The sequence below is a fragment of the Solea solea genome, chromosome 1, assembly GCF_958295425.1.
Source record: "Solea solea chromosome 1, fSolSol10.1, whole genome shotgun sequence".
Lineage (NCBI taxonomy): Eukaryota > Metazoa > Chordata > Actinopteri > Pleuronectiformes > Soleidae > Solea > Solea solea.
The window spans coordinates 18,667,642-18,687,917 of NC_081134.1; the positions used below are offsets into that span (position 1 = coordinate 18,667,642).

Genomic DNA, 20,276 nt, shown 5'->3' on the forward strand with positions numbered 1-20,276 from the left:
AGACATGGTTTCATGAGTCCGATGTGGAAGAACTTGACTGGCCCCACACAGAGCCCTGACCACAACTCCAGCGAACATCATTGGGATGAACTGGAACAGAGATTGTGAGCCAGGTCTTCTCGTCCAACATCAGTGTCTGACCTCGAAAATGCTCTACAGAATGAATGGGCACAAATTTACCCTTCACACTTCTTAGGAAAGTCTTCCAAGAAAAGTGGAAGCTGTTGTAGTTGCACAAGGGGACCAGTTTGTCTGTCATGGCTTGCTGTAGAAACATGGCTGCACAAAATGACAGCCCGTATTTATTTGCCAGTGACTCACGTTCTTTCAGGAAACCACCCCGTCCATGGAGACGGGTGACCTGTGTGCCGACACTGCCCCGACACCCAAATCCAAAGTCTGCCACGATCCTGGAGCTGTCAACGACACCTGCGGTGTCACCACCTATCACGACACACCGTACAGCAATTACATGAGCTACACAGGTACAGTGAGAGTAATTACTCAAATGCAATGCTAATTAGATTTAGCTTTGTAGGGTCTTAGAATTGCGATGTTTATGCACCTCTGTCCTTAGAAGTGATGACATTTACCAGAGTCTTTGAATGTATCCCGCTCAACACACTGTAAACCCTGCATTACTTTCACTAGCACTAATGTGCTGGAGTTAATTTGAATATTTAACAAAAAATATCATTGAATATTGGAATTGCATTTTTGCTAGAAATGCCCATCAGTATTTCTAATTTCTACCACTGCCTTAGTGCTTGAACCTGATCCATGAGGATCGGCTGGTAATGTCTTTTTCTGTCATCGCACCACAACAGATGACAACTGCACAAACCATTTCACTCCCAACCAAGTGGCTAGGATGCACTGTTATCTGGACTTGGTTTACCAGAAGTGGCTGATGGACCGTCAACCAACCCCCATCCCTCTGGCCCCCATAATAACTGACCGGAGCCCAGATTCTGTCTCTATTTACTGGCTGCCTCCTATGAGGGGACCTCTTTATCAAAGGTACATGCGATCACTTGGTTTCTTAAAGCTGCAGGCGTCACGATCTCAAAACTTTAGTTTGCACCTGAGGATAAGTTCATCAGTTTCCACAATCATCAACTCTTTTTGTATTCTTTTTTTGCTTCAGCTCCTCCATGCAAACATCTGCCATTAACTGTGGCAACTGTGAGAAGGATGGCGTTTTCCACCAGTACGCTTACGAGGCATCTTCTCCTCGCATCTGCGACACGTCAGGCTACTGGACACCCGAGGAGGCAGTTGGTCAGTCACAAATTGTGTGTGTGCGAAAGTGTTGGTGTGTATGTGTGTCTAAATGAAGGGTAAATACAGTATATCTTACACAAATACACACCCACCGGCCACGTTATTAGGGAACAACTGCTTCTTGTTGTTGTTATCAGCCAATCACAAGGCAGCAACTCAAGGCATAGATATGGTCAAGACAACCTGTTGAGAATGAGGAAGTACTTCCTGTGTGACCGGAGCACAGACTCCTCTGTTAAATATTGGGATTTTAGAGATTATTTTGGCTAAATGTTGGAGATTAACACGTGTTTTTCAGGATTTTTTAAGCGATCTACAGTTCGGCATTGTTCGGTTTGATTCTTGCGTCGGACGTCGCGCTCACGACTCTTCCAGTGACGATACTCTCTGACCAATCAGTGGCCGGCAGTCTATTGACATCACATTTTAGTATGGGCTCAGGTAACTTGGAACCTCGCCAGAGCAGGTAACCAAAAAAAGCACCAGGTACCAGGAACTAATGGAAAAGCAAAAAATACTAGTCATAGCAGTATAGTATAGTATAACAGTCAATGAGTTTAGGGAGCATTTTTTGTCCCTCACTCAAGCCAAGCAGAGTGAGGGACAAAAATGGATGTAGTCTTAAGGCTGCAAAACAAACTCCTGTCACAAGGACTTCGCTATTTGGCCAGCACTGTGCCAGTTTTATAAATCAGGAATTCACTCCTGCAACCAGGCAACGGCTGCACAACCTCAGTGGTGTCCACTAATATTTGCTCTGCTCTTTAAATTGGAACAACATTTACAAAACTGACATATTGAAGAGGACCTGAAATGAACAATTGAGACGTTAACTCCTCAGGAAGGTTTTAAACCGGAACATTATTATATGCAGTCTATGGTGTGAACTATAGGCTTTACCTGTTGCGACACACTCACACGGACTGATATGGATACTTGGTTCATCCGTACGTGAGTCGTTGTTGGAGCTGCATAGCTGTAAAGCCACAACTAAATTATTAACACTTTCAAATAGATTTTCACTCTTTGAAATTCGTTCGGATAAATAAATCGATGGTGGTCTGTGGGTAAATTGTTGTTTTAATTCCATCTTCCCTTCCTCCTTCTCTCTGTTCTTTCATCAATCCACAGTTGATTTCTTCTCCCAAAACATCCGGTTGTGGTTTCAGGTTTTGTGTTTGTGTCCTTGAGTTTCACTTTCTCTGGTCTGTTGTTTCAGCCTCCACTCACACACATGCATATACACACACACACACACACACACACATCTTTTATCTGTAAATTTCAGGTGCGTGCAAGTCTAATAGCTCCTGGAAGAGGAAGAAGGCAGAAAATCATTAATGATAATTGCCCTCAGCTACAGAACTCTTTCTGTCTCTGCCTTGTTTTAGCTGAGGCGAGAACCAGGATTATTAGGCATTAGGATTATTAGTCTACTCTGGGTAATGTTTGGATGCTTTTCAAACACTGGACCTCTGTCGTAAACAAAAAAGCCCCCCAAAAAAGTACTGTACTGTGAAACTTTACACTACATCGTTACGCACATGGTGCTTGTTATTCCAATAAAATTTCTGGAGAAGCTCAGACTCCTTTGACGTGACATGTTGGGGAGGAAAAAAACAACAATAAAACTACAATATAAAATAAAAAAAACAATGTCATTATTAACACAAGAAGAAAATAGAGGAGAAATGAATGTACAAACACAGTCAATGGAAACTCTACCCAAATATGTGGAAATCCTCTGCTGGAATTTATGCTTTGAAAACAAGCGGTGAGGAGAAACAGGGGGATTACAGCTCCTTCGCTTTCTCTGTGGGATCATAATGATGATAAAGAGTCAATTACAGTGTTACTCTAAACAGTGGAATGCACATAGCTGAGGAGACAGCCAGTCTGCTGGCTTCCCTGGCTCCTTTTTCACTCTTTCCCACTTTTAAAGACAAGGATGCATGGGGGTCACTCTCTTTCCCCTCCAGCAGGGAATGGGAGAAAGGAAATTGGACAAATTCAATGTGGATATCATAACTGGCAACACACACACACAAACGTATAGTTTCGACAACAACAAAACAGTGGCGGGTGAAATAGTTGGCAAATAAAACCTCTGTTTGCATTTACTCAAAATGTTGCTTGTGGCAACGCTGACTGGTCTGAGTCAGTTTCCAGGCCGAGGGAAAATACCAGAGTGTTTCAGGAGTGTTTGCTCCTATTGAGGAGAATTAAACTGGTTTATGTGCTACAAGACACTTTAATATGGGTTATAATTTTAAACGAGAACATTTTAACGTCCAGTGCATTGTTTTCCTCGCTCGTTGTGGTGCCGAAATGGGGGGGGTTTGAAAAGACGTCCAGATCGAGAGGCTGACCGGGATGGGTTTTTCTATGACGGACGATGGCCGATAAGTGATGCCAATTTGTTTGGCACATATATTAATTCCAATCTTTTTTTTCCTCCATCTGATAAAATATAATAATCCCAAAAATGGCTTAACTTCAGTAACCAGCTGTTGGTTTGTCTCTCCAATCTACATTTAATGGAATTATACACAGTATTCTCAGTAAAGATGAACTGAAAAGAACTAAATATGTAATACGTGACATGGTTCATCCAAAAAACAAAAAAATAAATACAAAATTGGATGACGACATAGCAACATTTATCATGTTTCTGAGAACAAGTGTAATTTGTAATAATTATCCAATAAATAATAATCCATAAACAAATATTGGAGCCAAGCTCTAGCCAAATGTAGGGATGAGCCAATACGATATTGAGTATCGTATCTGTCCGATACTGGTGAAAATCACTGGATTGGAAATTGGCAAATAAGCAAGAGGACTTTTAGCTGAAAGATTGAGAATTATGTCTTTGTAATTTAAGCACAAATGTTTTGTTAATAGCTTCATTGTGTAAAAATTATTAAAAATTACTGTATGAGACTGATATCAATAGATATCGGTAAAACTAATTAATAAAAATGTACGTAAAAATCCAAAAGTACCTATTGGTGCAGCTTTAAATAGAAAGGGTGCAGTTTTCTTTTCGATCTTAACTGCAGCAAAAAAAAAACCCTGACATGTCCTAAATTTACAAGGATAAAATTAACAAGCACATTTTGCTCAGTGAGAGGTAAATTGATGAGGTTTGGGCTTCGAACCAGATTTCACGGGCCCCGCATTAGACATGGCAGAAAAGGCTGATCCTGTGCCAGCTGATTTATGAACATGATTTACCAGCCCTGTTTTACAGCTTGTATTTTTGTGCGCCGCCAAATCCCACCTCTGATCTTATTGTCCCATAATGCCTCCTGCTCTGCTGAAGCCAGGTGCCCGCCCCCCCCCCCCCTCGCCTGGATCCTCGTCCTCCTGGAGATTCTCACACAAACACTCCCCCACTGCGTTTGCCATAAAGTGGACGACAAACTCTAGATCAAGTTCTCCACACATGAATTCATGTCTGAAAATAGTTTAAAAATAATATGTGTAATAAATAAATACTAACCGTGAAGATGCAGGAATAAAATTTGGGCAGTTGGAGGAATATATATCGGTCATCGGCGAATGGCCGAATCCATCACTGGTTGTTTTTTTGGCTGAAATGTAGATGATTTTTCTCTCTGTTTTGCAAATTATGTGTAATGTTCTGCCTCCTCCAGAATTCGACTCGATAAATAATTAATCATTTAAGCATGAAAATAACAATTAACCAGCCAAGTGCAATTCAGAATGTGCACAAATCTCTTATCTCCTACTTATACATCCTCGGAGAGTGGTCAGCAACTGGCAGACAAAACTGGCAGCATTAATATGCAGCTTAGTAAGAAAATGTTTTTCATTATATGCTTCAAAAAAGATTCACTGAGTCAAAGAGCAGTTTGAAAACACTAGAAACTTGTCTGTGGCAAATTCATGTTAGTTTTTTTAAACCAACACAACTCTTAAATTTGCCATTTTTGTACAAGATTGAATAGTTTAGATCAGAAGAAAAACAGTACATTAGAAAAAGACAATATTTGCCTGATGAATATATGATTTATGGCTCTCTAGGACTTTCAAAATGAATGCAATAATAACTCATTATATTCAGGCTGCCAATATGCAGGTTCAAGCCCATGCCCACTCTATACCTTTTCCAGGCTACTTGGGTACTAAGCTACCCATTATTGTCAGCCTGAATACATGGACATGTTGGCTGGGTCATATTGGGTGAAAGGCACATTGGACAAGAGGACTTTAATGCTATGTCGCTCACGTCTGAATTTTACAACAGGCATGGCTTTGAATCCAGACCCCTCTCGTGTTGAGGGCGATCCTGCTCACCACCGTCTTAATCACATTGAAATATTGATAGATGTTTGCAGGTGCAAAAGAAATAAGAAAATGTCCGACTGAGCCGAGTTCAGACCTGAGAGGAAGCCACGGATAACAATTAAAAAAAAAGAAGAAATCGCTCAAATGAAATGACCCAGACTGTTTGTCTTCATTTTGGCTGAACATTTTGTCTCCATATCTCACTGTTTATGATACTCAAAAGTGACTCTTTAAAGCCACGTGGCAAGTTTTTATCAACAGACTATAGTTTTCTGAAATGTTCATTAGTTACATAACTCATCTGACACCTCCTGGAGTCACTGCCCACATGTGACACTAAAGATTGACGAGGGACTGTCTCACAGATTCACACAGCTTCATCTCTCGCTGCTCAGTTTAACGGCCTGGCTTGGCCTTGTCTCGGTTTACCTTGCACTCATTTCATACGCGTTAAATCCAACGACAATTAAATTGTAAAAATATTTTTGGCCGCTGCAGCTATATCTGCTGCGTTAATCATGTGTTCTCTTTTGAAAAATAAAGTCATTAACCCTGGAGACTTTTGGAAATACTTCTGTATTTGGATTAGAGTAAAGAATACCTGACCCGACACGACCTTTGTATCATGGGTGGACAAATATTTGGAAATTGTTGTTGTTGTTGTTGTTGTTGTTGCCACTTTATCTTACCATTTGATGGCGTTTTTGCACCTGTAAACTGAAGTTTTTAAACTCTGCACCAAAGTCCATAGAGAAAACCAGTGTTTTTAGCACATGGGGGACACAGGAGCTCTTGGTCTTCTGCTGCCTTGTTTGGTAAGTTTATGTCACTTAGTTTAACCTGAACAAAGGATTTCAAACCCCATAGTCACACACATTTGAACTTACCGCAGCGGTGGTTCAAATTCCTTCAAAGTCCTTAATGCCTCGATGTAAAATCCCTGATTTTGTCAATGGACTTTGGTGTGGGGCAGTTAGACGTCTACAAAGTGGCACAAACGTCCGTTTGCTGTTGAAAAACAGCATATTCTTAAGATATCTTCGATTTGTTTATCGCGTCTCATAGCGTCTACAAAAAACAGAACTATCTCTCTTTCCCTACACTTTACTGTCATCACAACAGAATCAGGACTATGGATGTTCATGAATGTAATGGTGTGTGTGTCCCCCGCTGTTGCTTTATTTTGACACCCTTGCAGTACATGTGTACATCTGTATCTGTGCGATGTCACTTCACCACAGGCCCCCCAGATGTGGAGCAGCCCTGTGACCCCAGTCTCCAGGCGTGGAGTCCCGAACTCAGCCTGTACGACACGAACGTGACGTCACCTTGCCCCGACACTGAGGGCTGCACGCTCACGCTGAGATTCCTCCACCCCATCGTCCCACACGCACTCACCCTCTGGGTCACCTACATCTCTGCAAGTAAGTCTCACTCACACACTTATTATTAGTCTACAGATAATAACAACAACGTTAAACAACATTATATTAAAAATACGCTCTGAAAAAAGCTCTGCATAATCTGTTAAAACCATACTTACTTTAATCTAAGACAGTTTAGAGTATGGTATCTTAATCTGAGTTGCTTTGTAAACTTCCCTCTTTCTCCCACACCAAAGCCCATAGAGAACATTGGTGATTTTACTAAACAGCATAGATGAGTTGTTGATCCACTGCTGCCTCTATGTGTAATTTCAGAGGTTTCATTTTGTGATTTCTGTGTTTGAAATCCTTTGTTCGGATTTACTGATTTATTTTATGGACTTTGGTGCAGGGGAGTGAGCAAATGCAAACAGAATGTTTTCAGTAATGTTTGCTCACGGATTTTCAAAATAAAAAACATACAGTTCACAATAAACTTGAAGTTTCAAATGACAAAACTAAAAGATTACAAGCTAGAAAAATAACTAGTACTGAAAATAACTAGTACCGCGCGCGGTTCTGAACGGGTTCGAGCCGACCCACGCGGGTCGCCGTGTGCCACGGCTCCCCGCGTGCCTCGCGCTCTCACCCGTTCATTCACCGCGCGCGGTACTAGTTATTTTCAGTACTAGTTATTTTCAGCGGCGTCCCCGCGAATGTCGATCCAAATTTCGGGGGGGATCGGGCAACGTATGGCAAAGTTATAGGACACTTCCTGTTTAAAATGGCCGACTTCCTGTTCGGTCAAATGCGCGTCCGTAAACGTGTTCAGGGAAGTTCCCTTGTCTTACATATCAAGTTTTGTTTAGATCGGACAATCTTAGAGTTTACTTCCTGTTTCGGGCATTCCACTTCCTGTTGGGAGGTCATCTTTTGCAGACATGCTCAGGACAGGTCCCTGGTGTCACATATAAGATTTCGTGCAAATCGGACAACGTATGGCAAAGTTAGAGGGCACTTCCTGTTTAAAATGGCCAACTTCCTGTTCGTCTCTGGAAACATGTTCAGGGAAGGTCCTGTAACTCACATATCTAGTTTTGTGTCAATCGGACAATGTAAGACTTTACTTCCTGTTTCGGGCGTTCCACTTCCTGTAGGGAGGTGACCTTTTACGGACATGCTCAGGACAGGTCCCTGGTGTCACATATAAGGTTTTGTGCAGATCGGACAACGTACGGCAAAGTTAGAGGGCACTTCCTGTTTAAAATGGCCGACTTCCTGTTCGGTCAACGGCGTCTCCGTAAACATGTTCAGGGAAGGTCCAGTAACTCACATATCTAGTTTCGTGTCAATCGGACAATGTAAGACTTTACTTCCTGTTTCGGGCGTTCCACTTCCTGTAGGGAGGTGACCTTTTACGGACATGTTGAGGAAGGGTCTGGGGTCCCACATACTAAGTTTCAAGTGGATACAACCATCCCTGTTGGAGCATCAAAAACTATACATGTAATTCTGTCTGCTGTCACCAGGGGGCGCTGTATTTGAAAATGAATATTTTCATATAGACGTGTTCAGGGCCGGAGTCATCAATCCTTGCAAGTTTGGTTCAGATCGGACCAGGATTGGCAAAGTTGTAACAGTTTTTTTTTTAGAATTTTCTACCACCACCAGGAGGCGCTGTTTTCAAAATGTACCGTTTCAGCAACATAGTCGTCTTCAGCAACTAACCATCATCAACTATAGCAAGTTTGGTTGGGATCAGACCTTCCATCGCGAAGTTATAAGAGTTTCATTGTCTGTTATGAAAAATTATTATTATCTCCAATTTTGGCGCCCCCTATCTCGTACGCCATACAATATTTTAAAAAGCTTTTGATAACTTTTGATGCTCAACTCGTCCACATTGATCTCACCAAGTTTGAAGGTGATCGCACAAAAGCTCTAGGAGGAGATAATTGAAATACAAGCTGTCATATTGTCTACTGTCACCAGGGGGCGCTGTTTTCGAAATTTAATATTTTCATATAGACGTCTTTAGGGCCGGACTATCATCAATCCTAGCAAGTTTTGTTCAGATCGGACCAGGATTCACGAAGTTGTAGCAGTTTGATTTTTTGTCCCAAAAATCCGACTTTGCGTCGTTGCCACGGCAACACCGTTAAACGATTTGTCGTCATATTGATCACGCATCATCTACCATGTGTTTTGACTGTTGTCACCAATTTTGAGTGCGGTACGATTATCTGTGTAAAAGTTATTCCCGAAATCGTAAAAAAACTTTTTTTTTGTGTATTTTCTTTCACCACAAGAAGGCGCTGTTTTCAAACTTCACCGTTTTTTCATAGACGTCTTCAGCCATGGCCCATCATCAATGGTAGCAAGTTTGGTTCGGATCGGACCTTCCATCGCAAAGTTATAAGAGTTTTGTTTTTCTGATGCGAAACATCAGAATCATCACGAACTTTGCCGCCCCCTATCTCGTGCGCCGTGCGACATTTGAAAAAACATTTGATACCGTGAGCTCCTCAACTGGTCCACAGGGACCTCACCAAGTTTGAAGGTGATCGCACGAAAACTCTAGGAGGAGTTAGTTCAAATACCATTGCTGCGAATTCGCCAAAATCGCCAAAAAATCGCCAATCAACCCAAGATGGCGGATTTCCTGTTGGGTTTGGATCATGGTCATAATGTAATTTTTTCTTCATCCTGACCTTCTACACATGTGTACCGAATTTCGTGCATGTGTGATAATTGTGTTGGTCATGGTGAATTTGGACAGGTGGCGCCGCACTTATTGGCCCCTCCCACATTCAATTTTCAACGCACATTCCCCGAACCTTTTTCAGACGTAAATTTACACCACGATTGATGCGGTCACAAAAATCTGTGAGTTTTGGGGTATGGGAAAGGCCTCAAAAACGCGATTTACTTTAAGGAATAATAAGAATAATAATAATAATAATAATAATAATAATAATCCTTCCAGTTTCAATAGGGTTCTTGCAACCTTGTTGCTCGAACCCTAATTAATCTAATCTGTCTCTAATTCCACTTCCCCAGACAACCCGGCCATCGCCAACATAGAGCTGATAACAGACACGGGGAAAAGCATCAACCTCGGAGCCCAGCACGTCTTCTGTGACATGCCCCTCACGCTGCGCCTGAACACCCACGACGTCGCCATTGCCGCCATAAAACTCTGCACCTTTGATGAGAAGTTGGAGATCGACGCGGCCATGTTGTCGTCGGGCCCCGGCGGCCCCCTGTGCTCCGGCTGCCAGCCGCTGCTCTACAGGATTGAGCGGGAGCCGCCTTTCGCTGGCAGGACACCGTCACCTCAGACTCATCAGACGTTTACTGACAGGTAAGTGTTGCTGATAATCATGTTCTTTAAGGGGTTTTTTCATTTTGTAGGGGGAGTAAGTCAAGGGCAGTGATATAAAAGCGGAATTTAATTCAGCCAAACTAAGTTAAAGGGGCTTTGGAGTCATGTTTTCAAAGTGTGTTTGCAATAGAAGTGAATTCCATTGACTAAATAATGTAAAATCAACCCAAAATGTGGTAATAGAAATATAAAAACTAATAAACTGGGAATTGCTACACAGGAGGTGACCATAATATGAATTTACTTTTTAGTTTCTTACCCCAAATCACCCTAAAATACTCTACAGGCAAGTTCCAGGGGCTGTTTTTTTCACTGGTGTTGTGTTAGCATATTAACACATACGCACACACGCAGATTTAGGAATTTGTCCTCCATGACTTTGTGATGTCTGACAGTCTGTTTGAATGTGTGTGAGTGTTTCCTAATGTGGCTAATTAACAGATCTTTCTGTGTATGTGGCTGCGTGTGTTCAGCTCACATCGCTAATGTTTCCAGCGTGAGGAAGCCGAGCTGCGGCGACTGATCCAAATCAGTTTGAACAAGCATATTACGCTCATAGAAAGCATGCTGGCATTTTGGGGCTAAGTTTGGATCCCGGGTGTCCAAATGATTACTAGAATGGAAATGTTAAGCCACAAAGCTTTGGGTTTTTTTGTCCAACCAAATAGCATCTCTCCAAACTGTCTCCACTCTCATTCCTCGCTATACAACTTTGGCACAAAGGCCCGGTCAGATGATGCCTTGGATATGGCAGTTGTGTCACAGGACCGCAGATCATTGAATTTGAAAGCTTTGTTGTCATTGTACTGAACACAATGAGAACGCGAGTGAAAAACCTCCAGCGGTGCTTATAAAAAAAGAGCACATAAGACAAAAATGACATGACAGGAAAAAAAAAACACTCAATAAATCAACAAGATACTGTATAACAGAGGAACACGGCCTGTTTATTGTGCACTTAATTTTTGTGAAAGGTCCTTAAGGATAGGAACTGTATTTGTGTCTGATGGTTTTTTCATTTGATGTGATTCCATGATGGTACGGTTCAGTTTGGTGCCGTCTGGAAGGACAAAGTCCTGGTTCAGGCTTGCATTTCAACTGAGAACAGTACCTTTACTTGGTAGGCGGGGTGTGGGCTGTGACCAATGGCCGCATCAGCAAGATAGGTAGCGCGATTGGGGCGATGACAACGAACGACAACATTGAATGGGACACAAGAGGAAACAACACAACGGACAACAATGGAGGACATCCAGCAGCTCTGGTGTTTCTGCTTGTTTGTCTCAACAAGACGTCAAAGCTCTGTATGAGAATAGACTGCAGGCATTTGCCTCAACTTCCATTGGATATTCACACAGAACGCCAACCCATTTTCATCTGTGTTGGTGGTGCCTTTGTCAATCTTGACTCACGGAGATGTCCTGTGCTTTGCTACACGTGCTAAACATAGCTTACACACCGTGTTTTCTTTGGTCGACGAAACTCAGAGTGAACACAAAACATTTTCACACCTGTGAGCAGAAGGGGGTTTGAAATTGGTCGATGTGACACCCAAATAAGCTGTTGCCGTGGTTACTATTAGTTGGCAATGTAGATATACATTGAGCAACAGAAACATAACAATAGTTGTAGAGGGTGCCAGCATATCAGTCAAGGAGGAAGCAACCTATTTAGCCTACTGTTGTAGTCATTAGTCAAATCGGCAGATCTTGGTGTGCCTGCCGATGTGCAATAATACATTTTAAAGGTAATATCTGCGGATACGGATATCGTTTTGATAATATCGGGCATCCCTACGTTTTAATCTGGTACCCCAAAGGAAGGGTGCCAAAGAATGGAACGGTTGGGGCTGGTTATTTTGGTTCTTTTTCTAAACTAGGTACCAAACTGAACTGTTACACTCGATGGAAACGCGGCTTTGGACCGATAATGCCTCCCTGATGCCAACAGGTCAAACAGGTGGGAGGGGTCTATAAGGTTGGATCTGGTCTACCTGAAACAAATTCCTCCAAGAAAGGTAGAGAACAGTGTACGATCCCCCGGGTTGTGTGAATGACCCTCTGAAGTGTGTCCTCGTCCTTGGCTGAGCAGCCATCATACCACGCTAATGATGCAGTTTGTAACTGTGGTCTCTGGGGTGGAACGATAGAAGGTCACAAACAGTTTCTGCTCATGTTTGTTTCTCCCAGGGATCCTCCGAGTCATCGCTGGGCTGATTTTAAAAATATTGTGGCGCGGTGTGTGTTGCTGTTTGCAGAGCGGGGGCCACCGTGGCTCCTCAAAAAACAGTTTATTTTTCAGAAACACGTCTCCCGTATGTTACACAAGCTGTGTCTAAGTGCAAAAACATGTAAGAGCTGCGGGGAATTAAGTTATGTGGGACTGAGGAGGGCAGAGGGCGGTTGATGTGAGGAGAAGCGAGTGTTGGAGCGCAATGAGTTTGGAGGAGGAGAGGAAGGTTAAGGAGAAGATGAAAAAGATAGAGGAGTGGAGAGCGGAGACAAAGGGAATTGGGAAAAGATATGGATAACCAACACTGACATAAAAAGAGGTGTGGGAGGAACAGAAGTTTGAAGGGAAGAAATGAAACTTAAAGTCGGGAGGAAGGGAAGGTGAGGGGGGACAGACGGAGACATCAACACGACAGAGGTGAAGCAAAGCAAAGAAGTTTTTCTCCCTTTTTTTGGATTATGAACCAAATGTGTGCAGCAGAAGCCGTAAACACCACTTACTGCTTGGATAAGGTCCTTAGCCGTTTCCTCCCGCTGACCTGGCACTGCGGTCAGACTCAGGCCTAATCCACATGGAAAAATAACGTTTCCTGTACGATACGTTCCCCTTTTCGTTCTTAAAGTTTTCCATAAACACGGCAGCATTTTCAGGAAATGTAGCCCATACACACGAAAGCCCCTAAAACAACTCTACAGAGTACGGAGATCATCCGAGTCTGAGTTTTGGTCCCCAAACAAATTTGCTGAATTTTCCTTGACCTTTTAGTCAAGATTCATGTGTATATGTTTTTTTTTTCAAAAAACATGCATTAAATGAAGTTTTGATCAATTTACCAAACATCTTTCAGAAATTATTTGTTTGCCAAATCAAAATTTTACAAATGTGGCTGTACTACTTTTGTCTGGTTTCTTTATTAAAGTGAAGCAAAAAAAACCCCCAGAACATTTCTTTTAAATATTTAAATATTTTAAGATTTAATTGCATCTCTCTGTGAATGGTGAGATTTATTAACTCTTCCAACATTAAATAATTCTCTTAGTTTGTAAAGTATGTGTGGCTCAAATTTTAATAATAGTAATTATGATGATTAAAACCTGTTTTTAATTATTGTTCTCATTTTAAACAAACAGTTTAATAATCTCTGAACCGTGGACACCATTCTGTTAATAATTTCATTTATTTGTGGTGTTTTATTTGCATGATATTTTATTATTCTAATAATCACCATTTCATTTTTTATTTTATTTCTAACTCACGCAACACAATCAACAAAAGAATCTTATGAAGTATTTTAAACTCACGCCTCTTGAGCCAGTTCACCTTTAACCTGAGCCCAGCCTGTTTTCTGGTGCACATTTTCAGTCTCATCTGGAAGGAACTCGCAGTGTTGCAGAAATAGGTGTGTAACAAATAAGAAAAACAAAAGGAATGCATTATGGTCTGTGCAGCGGGCCAATTATGTCAGATTGACACATTTTTGTTTGGATTACAAAAAGCCTAAAGCCATTTGACCGTCTGACAAACAGAGTGTGGCGTTATCCCCACATTCAGATTGTGCAGGGTTGCTGTTTTTTCTCATTTGTTTGAAAGCAATCTGTAGTTTGTAACATTTAAATATAAACAGCTGTCCGTTACCGTCGCTCACACGATGCTGATCAGCTCTCAGTGTAGCGGTATTTCACTCTCGTGTTGCCTGGCAACATTAGCCACGTTTCCACCAAGTGGTACAGCTTGGTTCAGTTCGACAAGTCACACAATTATTTGCGTTTCCATTTGTCGAACATTGACAAGGCCACCAAAAAATACTATCCGTAGTGTCCCAATTTTGGGGTGAGCTACACTGTGTCGCACTGGTACGACGTAGCTACAAGCGGTGTCACGATCTCAGCCTGTGAAAGCAAAAGAGGAATCGAGGATTCAACCACGCCCCCAGTGTGACATCCTGCAGGTGTGCCAGAGCGGGAAAGAAACACAGTGCTGTGGTTGTAGCACGAGTACACATTAGCTCCTCCCGCTAACCTGAAGCTGCTGCCAACTAATAGTAACCAAAGCAACTGCTGATTTGGGCGTCACATCGACCAATTTCAAACCCCCTTCCGCTTCTCTGAAATCACCGGTGTGGAATAAATATTTGCGTTAGCGCTGTCGACAAGAAAAACCACGGTGTGTAAGCTATGTTTAGCATGTGTAGCAAAGCACAGGACATCTCTGCATAGCAACAGCAACACAACTGAAAATACAGAAGAAGCATCCATGATGCAGTTTGATAAGTATCTCCGCCCACCTCAGCGCTGGTCGTGCATACACGTGCTCCCTCTGCCACGTCTGCATGTTTTCAGAGGAAGGATGCAGTAAATAAATATTGTTTCTGTTCACAAAGACCAACCTGAGTCAGAATAATAACATCAACAACAACAAAAAGTAGTTTTTTTCAGGCAGTTCATCTTCACTATTTACTTTTTACTTATAATTAAAAACAGCATACTGTAGATACAGTATGGATAAAGAAGGAAATGTGGGGTGGGCTTTTCCAAACTCTTCTTTTCCCTTCTCTGATCAATAATTAATGAAAGAAATGTATGGACTCACCTCCGATACTCTGCCGGTTCACTGTTGCACCAGGCAGACACACATGGAGCAGTAGCGCTATTTTTAAAGACACAGTCCAACCAAAGCAGATCAATAGTCCTGACACTGGAGCCAAGGTATCATTACACACACTTCCTGCTCTGGAGCTTTGAGGTCACTGGATACGACAAGGTTACAGACAGGAGCCACTGAGAGTACAAGTTCCACTATTGTTGCAGCAATCCCGGGAGCCATTGCATCACTGCATGTGTTTGGCAGTGTAAAACCTTTTAGGAACAATACAGCAGTGGTTTATCCGAGAGTGAAAAGAGGTCACAGTGGTCATAGCCACAGCGTTGTTAAAATATAAGCGCAGCAGTTGATCCGTTTGATTTGGAATCAAGGAAAAATTAAGCCTGGTTCTGGAACGGAACGCGTGCAGGATACGTCATCTCACACTACTGACCAAAATGTGAACTGTCTTAAAATGAAACTGCATCGCTTTTATATATAAACAGATAGTAATAGTGGCATTCACATTAACACGCTGCACACAGGAAGTGATTCCTTTCATGCATGATGGCTGCAACCAGATTGAAAACACAGAGGTGCTCACAAAACCTTTTCAGAAGTGAATTCTACTGCTAAAAAAAACCCAATTGTCCATCGGTTTCATGGGATAAATGCTTCTTGTCTCCACCCGCCCCTGCTGTGCTGCTGTATATGCACAAACACTCCCTCAGTTAGTCACAAAATATCACCAAACAACAAAAATAAGCAAAGGGTACACACTGGTGCTTTAAAGTAAATAAATATTGACTCAACAAGCTTTGAAAGATACGATCAAGATATGATCAAGTTCTACTACAGATCAGTAAAAATCGAACATCTTTGAAGAACATAGTCAACACCGGGCTCCTTTTCATCCAGTCATTTTACTACTCCTCTTCTCTCCTCTCCTCTCCAGCTCTGTAAAGCGGGGAGTCAAGTACCAGTACACGATCCAGGTGGAAGCAGACGGTCTCGTCAGTGCTCACTCTCCACCTCTCCTCTACACACATGGACAGTCCTACTGTGGGGACGGTCTGATACAAGGGTCTGTGGATGTATTAACTCACATCATTCACAGTTCTTGAAAATGGAGACTGTATTACAAATAAATAAATAAAATAAATTTTTTTCCTGTAGGACAGAAGAATGTGATGACAGTAATCTGCTGGACGGGGACGGCTGCTCCAAGAAGTGTCTCAAGGAGACGGGCTTCAAATGCAATGGTGAGAAAACCCCATCCGAGTCTGCTCGCACTCTGACATGTAAAACACCACTTAAACTTAAAGAAGTCACTAAAAAAGCCTCAATTTTCTCATTAGTGCACGCAGCAGCAGTTAGAAAAAGAAATCATACCAATCAAACTTAATTTACACGACATAAAAGCTTCTGGCTTGAACTGAGTCCACAAGCCATTAATGTAACATCTCGGCAACGTAAGAGAAAACAGATGAGGCGAGCGCTAAAACGTGAGATTTTGGTTCGCTTTGTCACAAGCGCTGAAGTGTTTTGACATCAGGCTGGCAGACAAACGCCAGAAGAAAACACTTTTTTTTTTCAACAGTAAAATCCAACGGTTTCAAGGTCTCAAAACACATGTCAGACATGGCTCCTTTGTTAAATAAGGATTTTGCTTGTACAAGATTTCAAGGAATCGGTTGCAATCTCTAGCAAAGTTGATTGATTACTTATCGAAGATCATGTTGTGGTTTTTAGATGTGTCATCTGACTGACTTTTTAAGTAAATAAAAGGCTTTTGTTTTATTAGCAAATTACATTAACCAGCCGTGAAAGACTTTGGCTGCAAACAAAAACTGTCTGCGTCCAGACAAACCTTTTAACCCTGTTCTATCAGTTATCTGTGTCCACACTAACAAACCCTGAAAACCTCAATCACATGACCGTCAAAGTACACTGGGCATGCACATGCTACTCTAAACAGGAAGCTGATTCTCTCGTCTTAGTTTCAGAAAATACTGCTAACAAGAAACTAATAAAATAATGTTGAAAAGTAAGGATTTATGTCAGTGAGGTGAAACTGAACACAACAAACGTTTCCATAACAGCTGAAAGTCGAGTTGTGGCTGACCAGGGAGGTTTCTGCAAAGGTCTCAAGCTTCTCACTTTAGTTTAACTCAAAACAGTCTGGGACAGTGTGGATGGAAGGCGTATCTGGAGCAGAATTTATGCATTTCTGTTGTCACTTCAAGAAATATCTCTTGCATTTCTTGTCCAAATTCTTACCAATTTTTGATTGCACACACAGATGCTCATGGTAAGTCACTTGCCAAGTTTTAAGGCTGTCAAGCGAACCGTCCTTGCAGTGCAAGATAGGTGAATGTTACACATTGTAAAACTGAGACTCTGGATGCCAAACTCAATCGCTGGTGGCCAGATTCACAAACAAGGTTTGTTGTTGGTGGGGGTTTGTGGTGGTTATGGTTTGGGCCCGGTTTACTTTGCTGAGGTTTAGGCAAGAATGAATGATTGATTCCCCCCATAAACAACCAAAGATTTATGGCAGAGAAACATGAATCAGAGGGTTTCTTTTATATGATTGCTTTTGTTTCCACAAACATTCTAAATATAGCTGGATTATTGTAGATAAATACAGTAATACCGATAGTTACTATGTGATAAATGTTCACCTGTGTGACCAAGGTCAAATATTGCTCAGCTGACCCAGGGCCACGTGGGTTTAAAAGCACCAAAATGGACCAAAATCATGCAGCATAACATGGCATAAGACGAACAGAAAAGCCAACAGGAGTCCACCAATCATTTTTGATTCCGCCACCAACAGAACAACAATACACTGTGTCTGCATCCATGTCCAGTCTGAGACATGCAGGCAGGCCACAACAGACGCCTTTACAGCTCAACATGGAAGGGAATTCTCCCCAAATACAGTGCTGTAAGCTGGAGGCAGGAGACTGAGCCTCTGTCAACATGTGTTTTTGGACCTTCATAAAAGGTCCAGTGTGGTGGAGCAGAGCCAGACAAAGACAATAGGAATAAAAACCTCACATTAGCTACTTTCAGACTGTGGAAATTGTCTAGAGGGGGCTGTATGTAAGAACACACAATGTCCACGGCAGTCACTCCAGACATTCTCCAGCTTTTCCATGTGAGCTCATGTGAAAGCGCAGCAGACGTTTCGTATAATCCATAGTCAGCGAATTCATGGGTGCTTGTCCTCCCTGCTGCGGGCATCAACCTGGGTCAACACACCTCACCCAGAGAATCTCCTGCTTCTCTCTCTTCACATGTCAATATTGTCATGTCTGAAAACGGATTTTATGATTAGTTACACATGCATTCTTGCTGATACACACTCATACGACATACATTGTGATGGTGGCCTGTCAGGCTTGGCATGTCTATGCTCCAAGGTCCAGTTCCATTCCTCATTGTTACCCTAACCTCTTGCCCCTTGGAACTGAGTTACAAGATGTTGTGGTCAAACTCTGCCCCTATGAAACGGGCAACTCTTTTGAAACATGACACGTCATCACGTGTTATATACCCTTTCGAGAGCTACGTCACAGAAATATGCACGCACAGATTGGGGTCAGAAAACACATACTCGTACCATTAACTTGTACCAAGTGAACTGTCCAACACATAAGATGTCTACTTGTAGTGTAGTTGGCTGTGACAATAAAAGCAGCAATGAAAATCCCTTTATAAATAAATAGACATCGTCTGTGGCTCCAAGCAATAAAAGGAGAAGACTGGGGTGATGCTACTGCAGTCAAAGAGGCTCGCATTTGTAGCGCTTACTTCATTTCATGTAAGTTCTTATTTATCAGCTTCTTCTGTTAGATTACACTGAAAATCCTGGCTTTCACAGACATTTGTGTGTCAATACACATATGTATATAAAACCTATGCTGCCTAAAGTTATGTTGTGGTCTTGGACGTAGCTAGCTTGTAGTTAGCTGCCGGCCGGCTAGCACGCTGACAAATAAACATGGTGTGCTAAAAACATTCCTTGTAAGACTTGTATGCACATAGACTTTCTCGCGTGTACGGGCTAGGTTTAGTTATACGGTAAGAGTGAATAGCTGGCCACTAGATATCTGGCCACTTGCTAATCGACAACGAAAGAACATATTCTGAATTATTCGGTGGAGGACCGTGCATGCTCTTCGCTTACCCTGAATGTTTGTACACAATGAAAGGGTCTATAGGCATATTTTTACTCCTGTATACAGAGGCATGACACAAAACACCAGTTTATGGCATGTACAAGAGACAGCAAATGTAGGATTGTTGTGGTTATCGTAGCGACACTACATGCTAACCAATATTAGCTTAATGACGGTAACATTGCTTTCCTTGGAATTGCTTAATCTGGGAAAATCCCATAAAATGTAACCAAGGACCAGATGAATGTTCACAATATAGGGGTACATCTAAGGGGCTAGTCATACCTTCCGTGTTCTGTATCTGAGGAACACGGAAGGTATTTCTCACCAGGAATTCACTCTTTTGCATGTCCTTGTAGTGTTAAAGCACTGTATTGTACTTATGTGAGTACAGTGGGCTGCCTAACATAACCTCAAACAAGCTTCCATGGTTACCGTCTTCTTTGTTGCCTCGTTTGACCAAAACAACAGCGTACCACCAACCGGACTGGAAAGTGTTGCACTACAATGAGCATTTGCAGTGCACACAAACTCAAACTGTGGTCACATTTTGTCCAAATAGGATCCCGGCCGATTTTCTGCGAGTGCAGAAAATATGACCCAGGCCTAAGTGGTAGGGGCAAGAGATGAGTCTCCAAGTGTCTCTGTCTCTCGTTGAAAGACTTGGAACAGATGAGAGCATGCATTAGCCACAATGACAAGAGGAGTAGGCTCCACTGTTGTGGTGTTGTTCCAGAGCCTGGAAATTCATCCACCATAGAAAGGAATGTTTACCCCAACGCTCCCCCCTGTCACCGGACACTAATTTAATTTAAAAAATATGACTTTTATAATAGTTTTTTAATGATTTCATAACTCCTTCAGACTCTTGTAGAGATGGAAGATACGAGGAATCAGTTGAGATCACACGGTATCATTACTTTGCCATTT

At 42.1% G+C, this 20,276-nt stretch overlaps 1 protein-coding gene across 2 annotated transcripts in view; it reads left to right on the forward strand.

The window, feature by feature from the left end:
• The window catches only part of pappa2 (pappalysin 2), an 85,127-nt gene that overhangs the window by 19,523 nt on the left and 45,328 nt on the right, over window positions 1-20,276 (forward strand). For both annotated transcript variants that reach the window (XM_058623965.1, XM_058623973.1), the window contains exons 7-13: window positions 332-485; window positions 828-1,020; window positions 1,148-1,281; window positions 6,840-7,022; window positions 10,023-10,326; window positions 16,115-16,243; window positions 16,336-16,421. In XM_058623965.1, coding sequence (XP_058479948.1) covers window positions 332-485; window positions 828-1,020; window positions 1,148-1,281; window positions 6,840-7,022; window positions 10,023-10,326; window positions 16,115-16,243; window positions 16,336-16,421 — 1,183 coding nt within the window. The remainder of the gene's footprint in view (window positions 1-331; window positions 486-827; window positions 1,021-1,147; window positions 1,282-6,839; window positions 7,023-10,022; window positions 10,327-16,114; window positions 16,244-16,335; window positions 16,422-20,276) is intronic.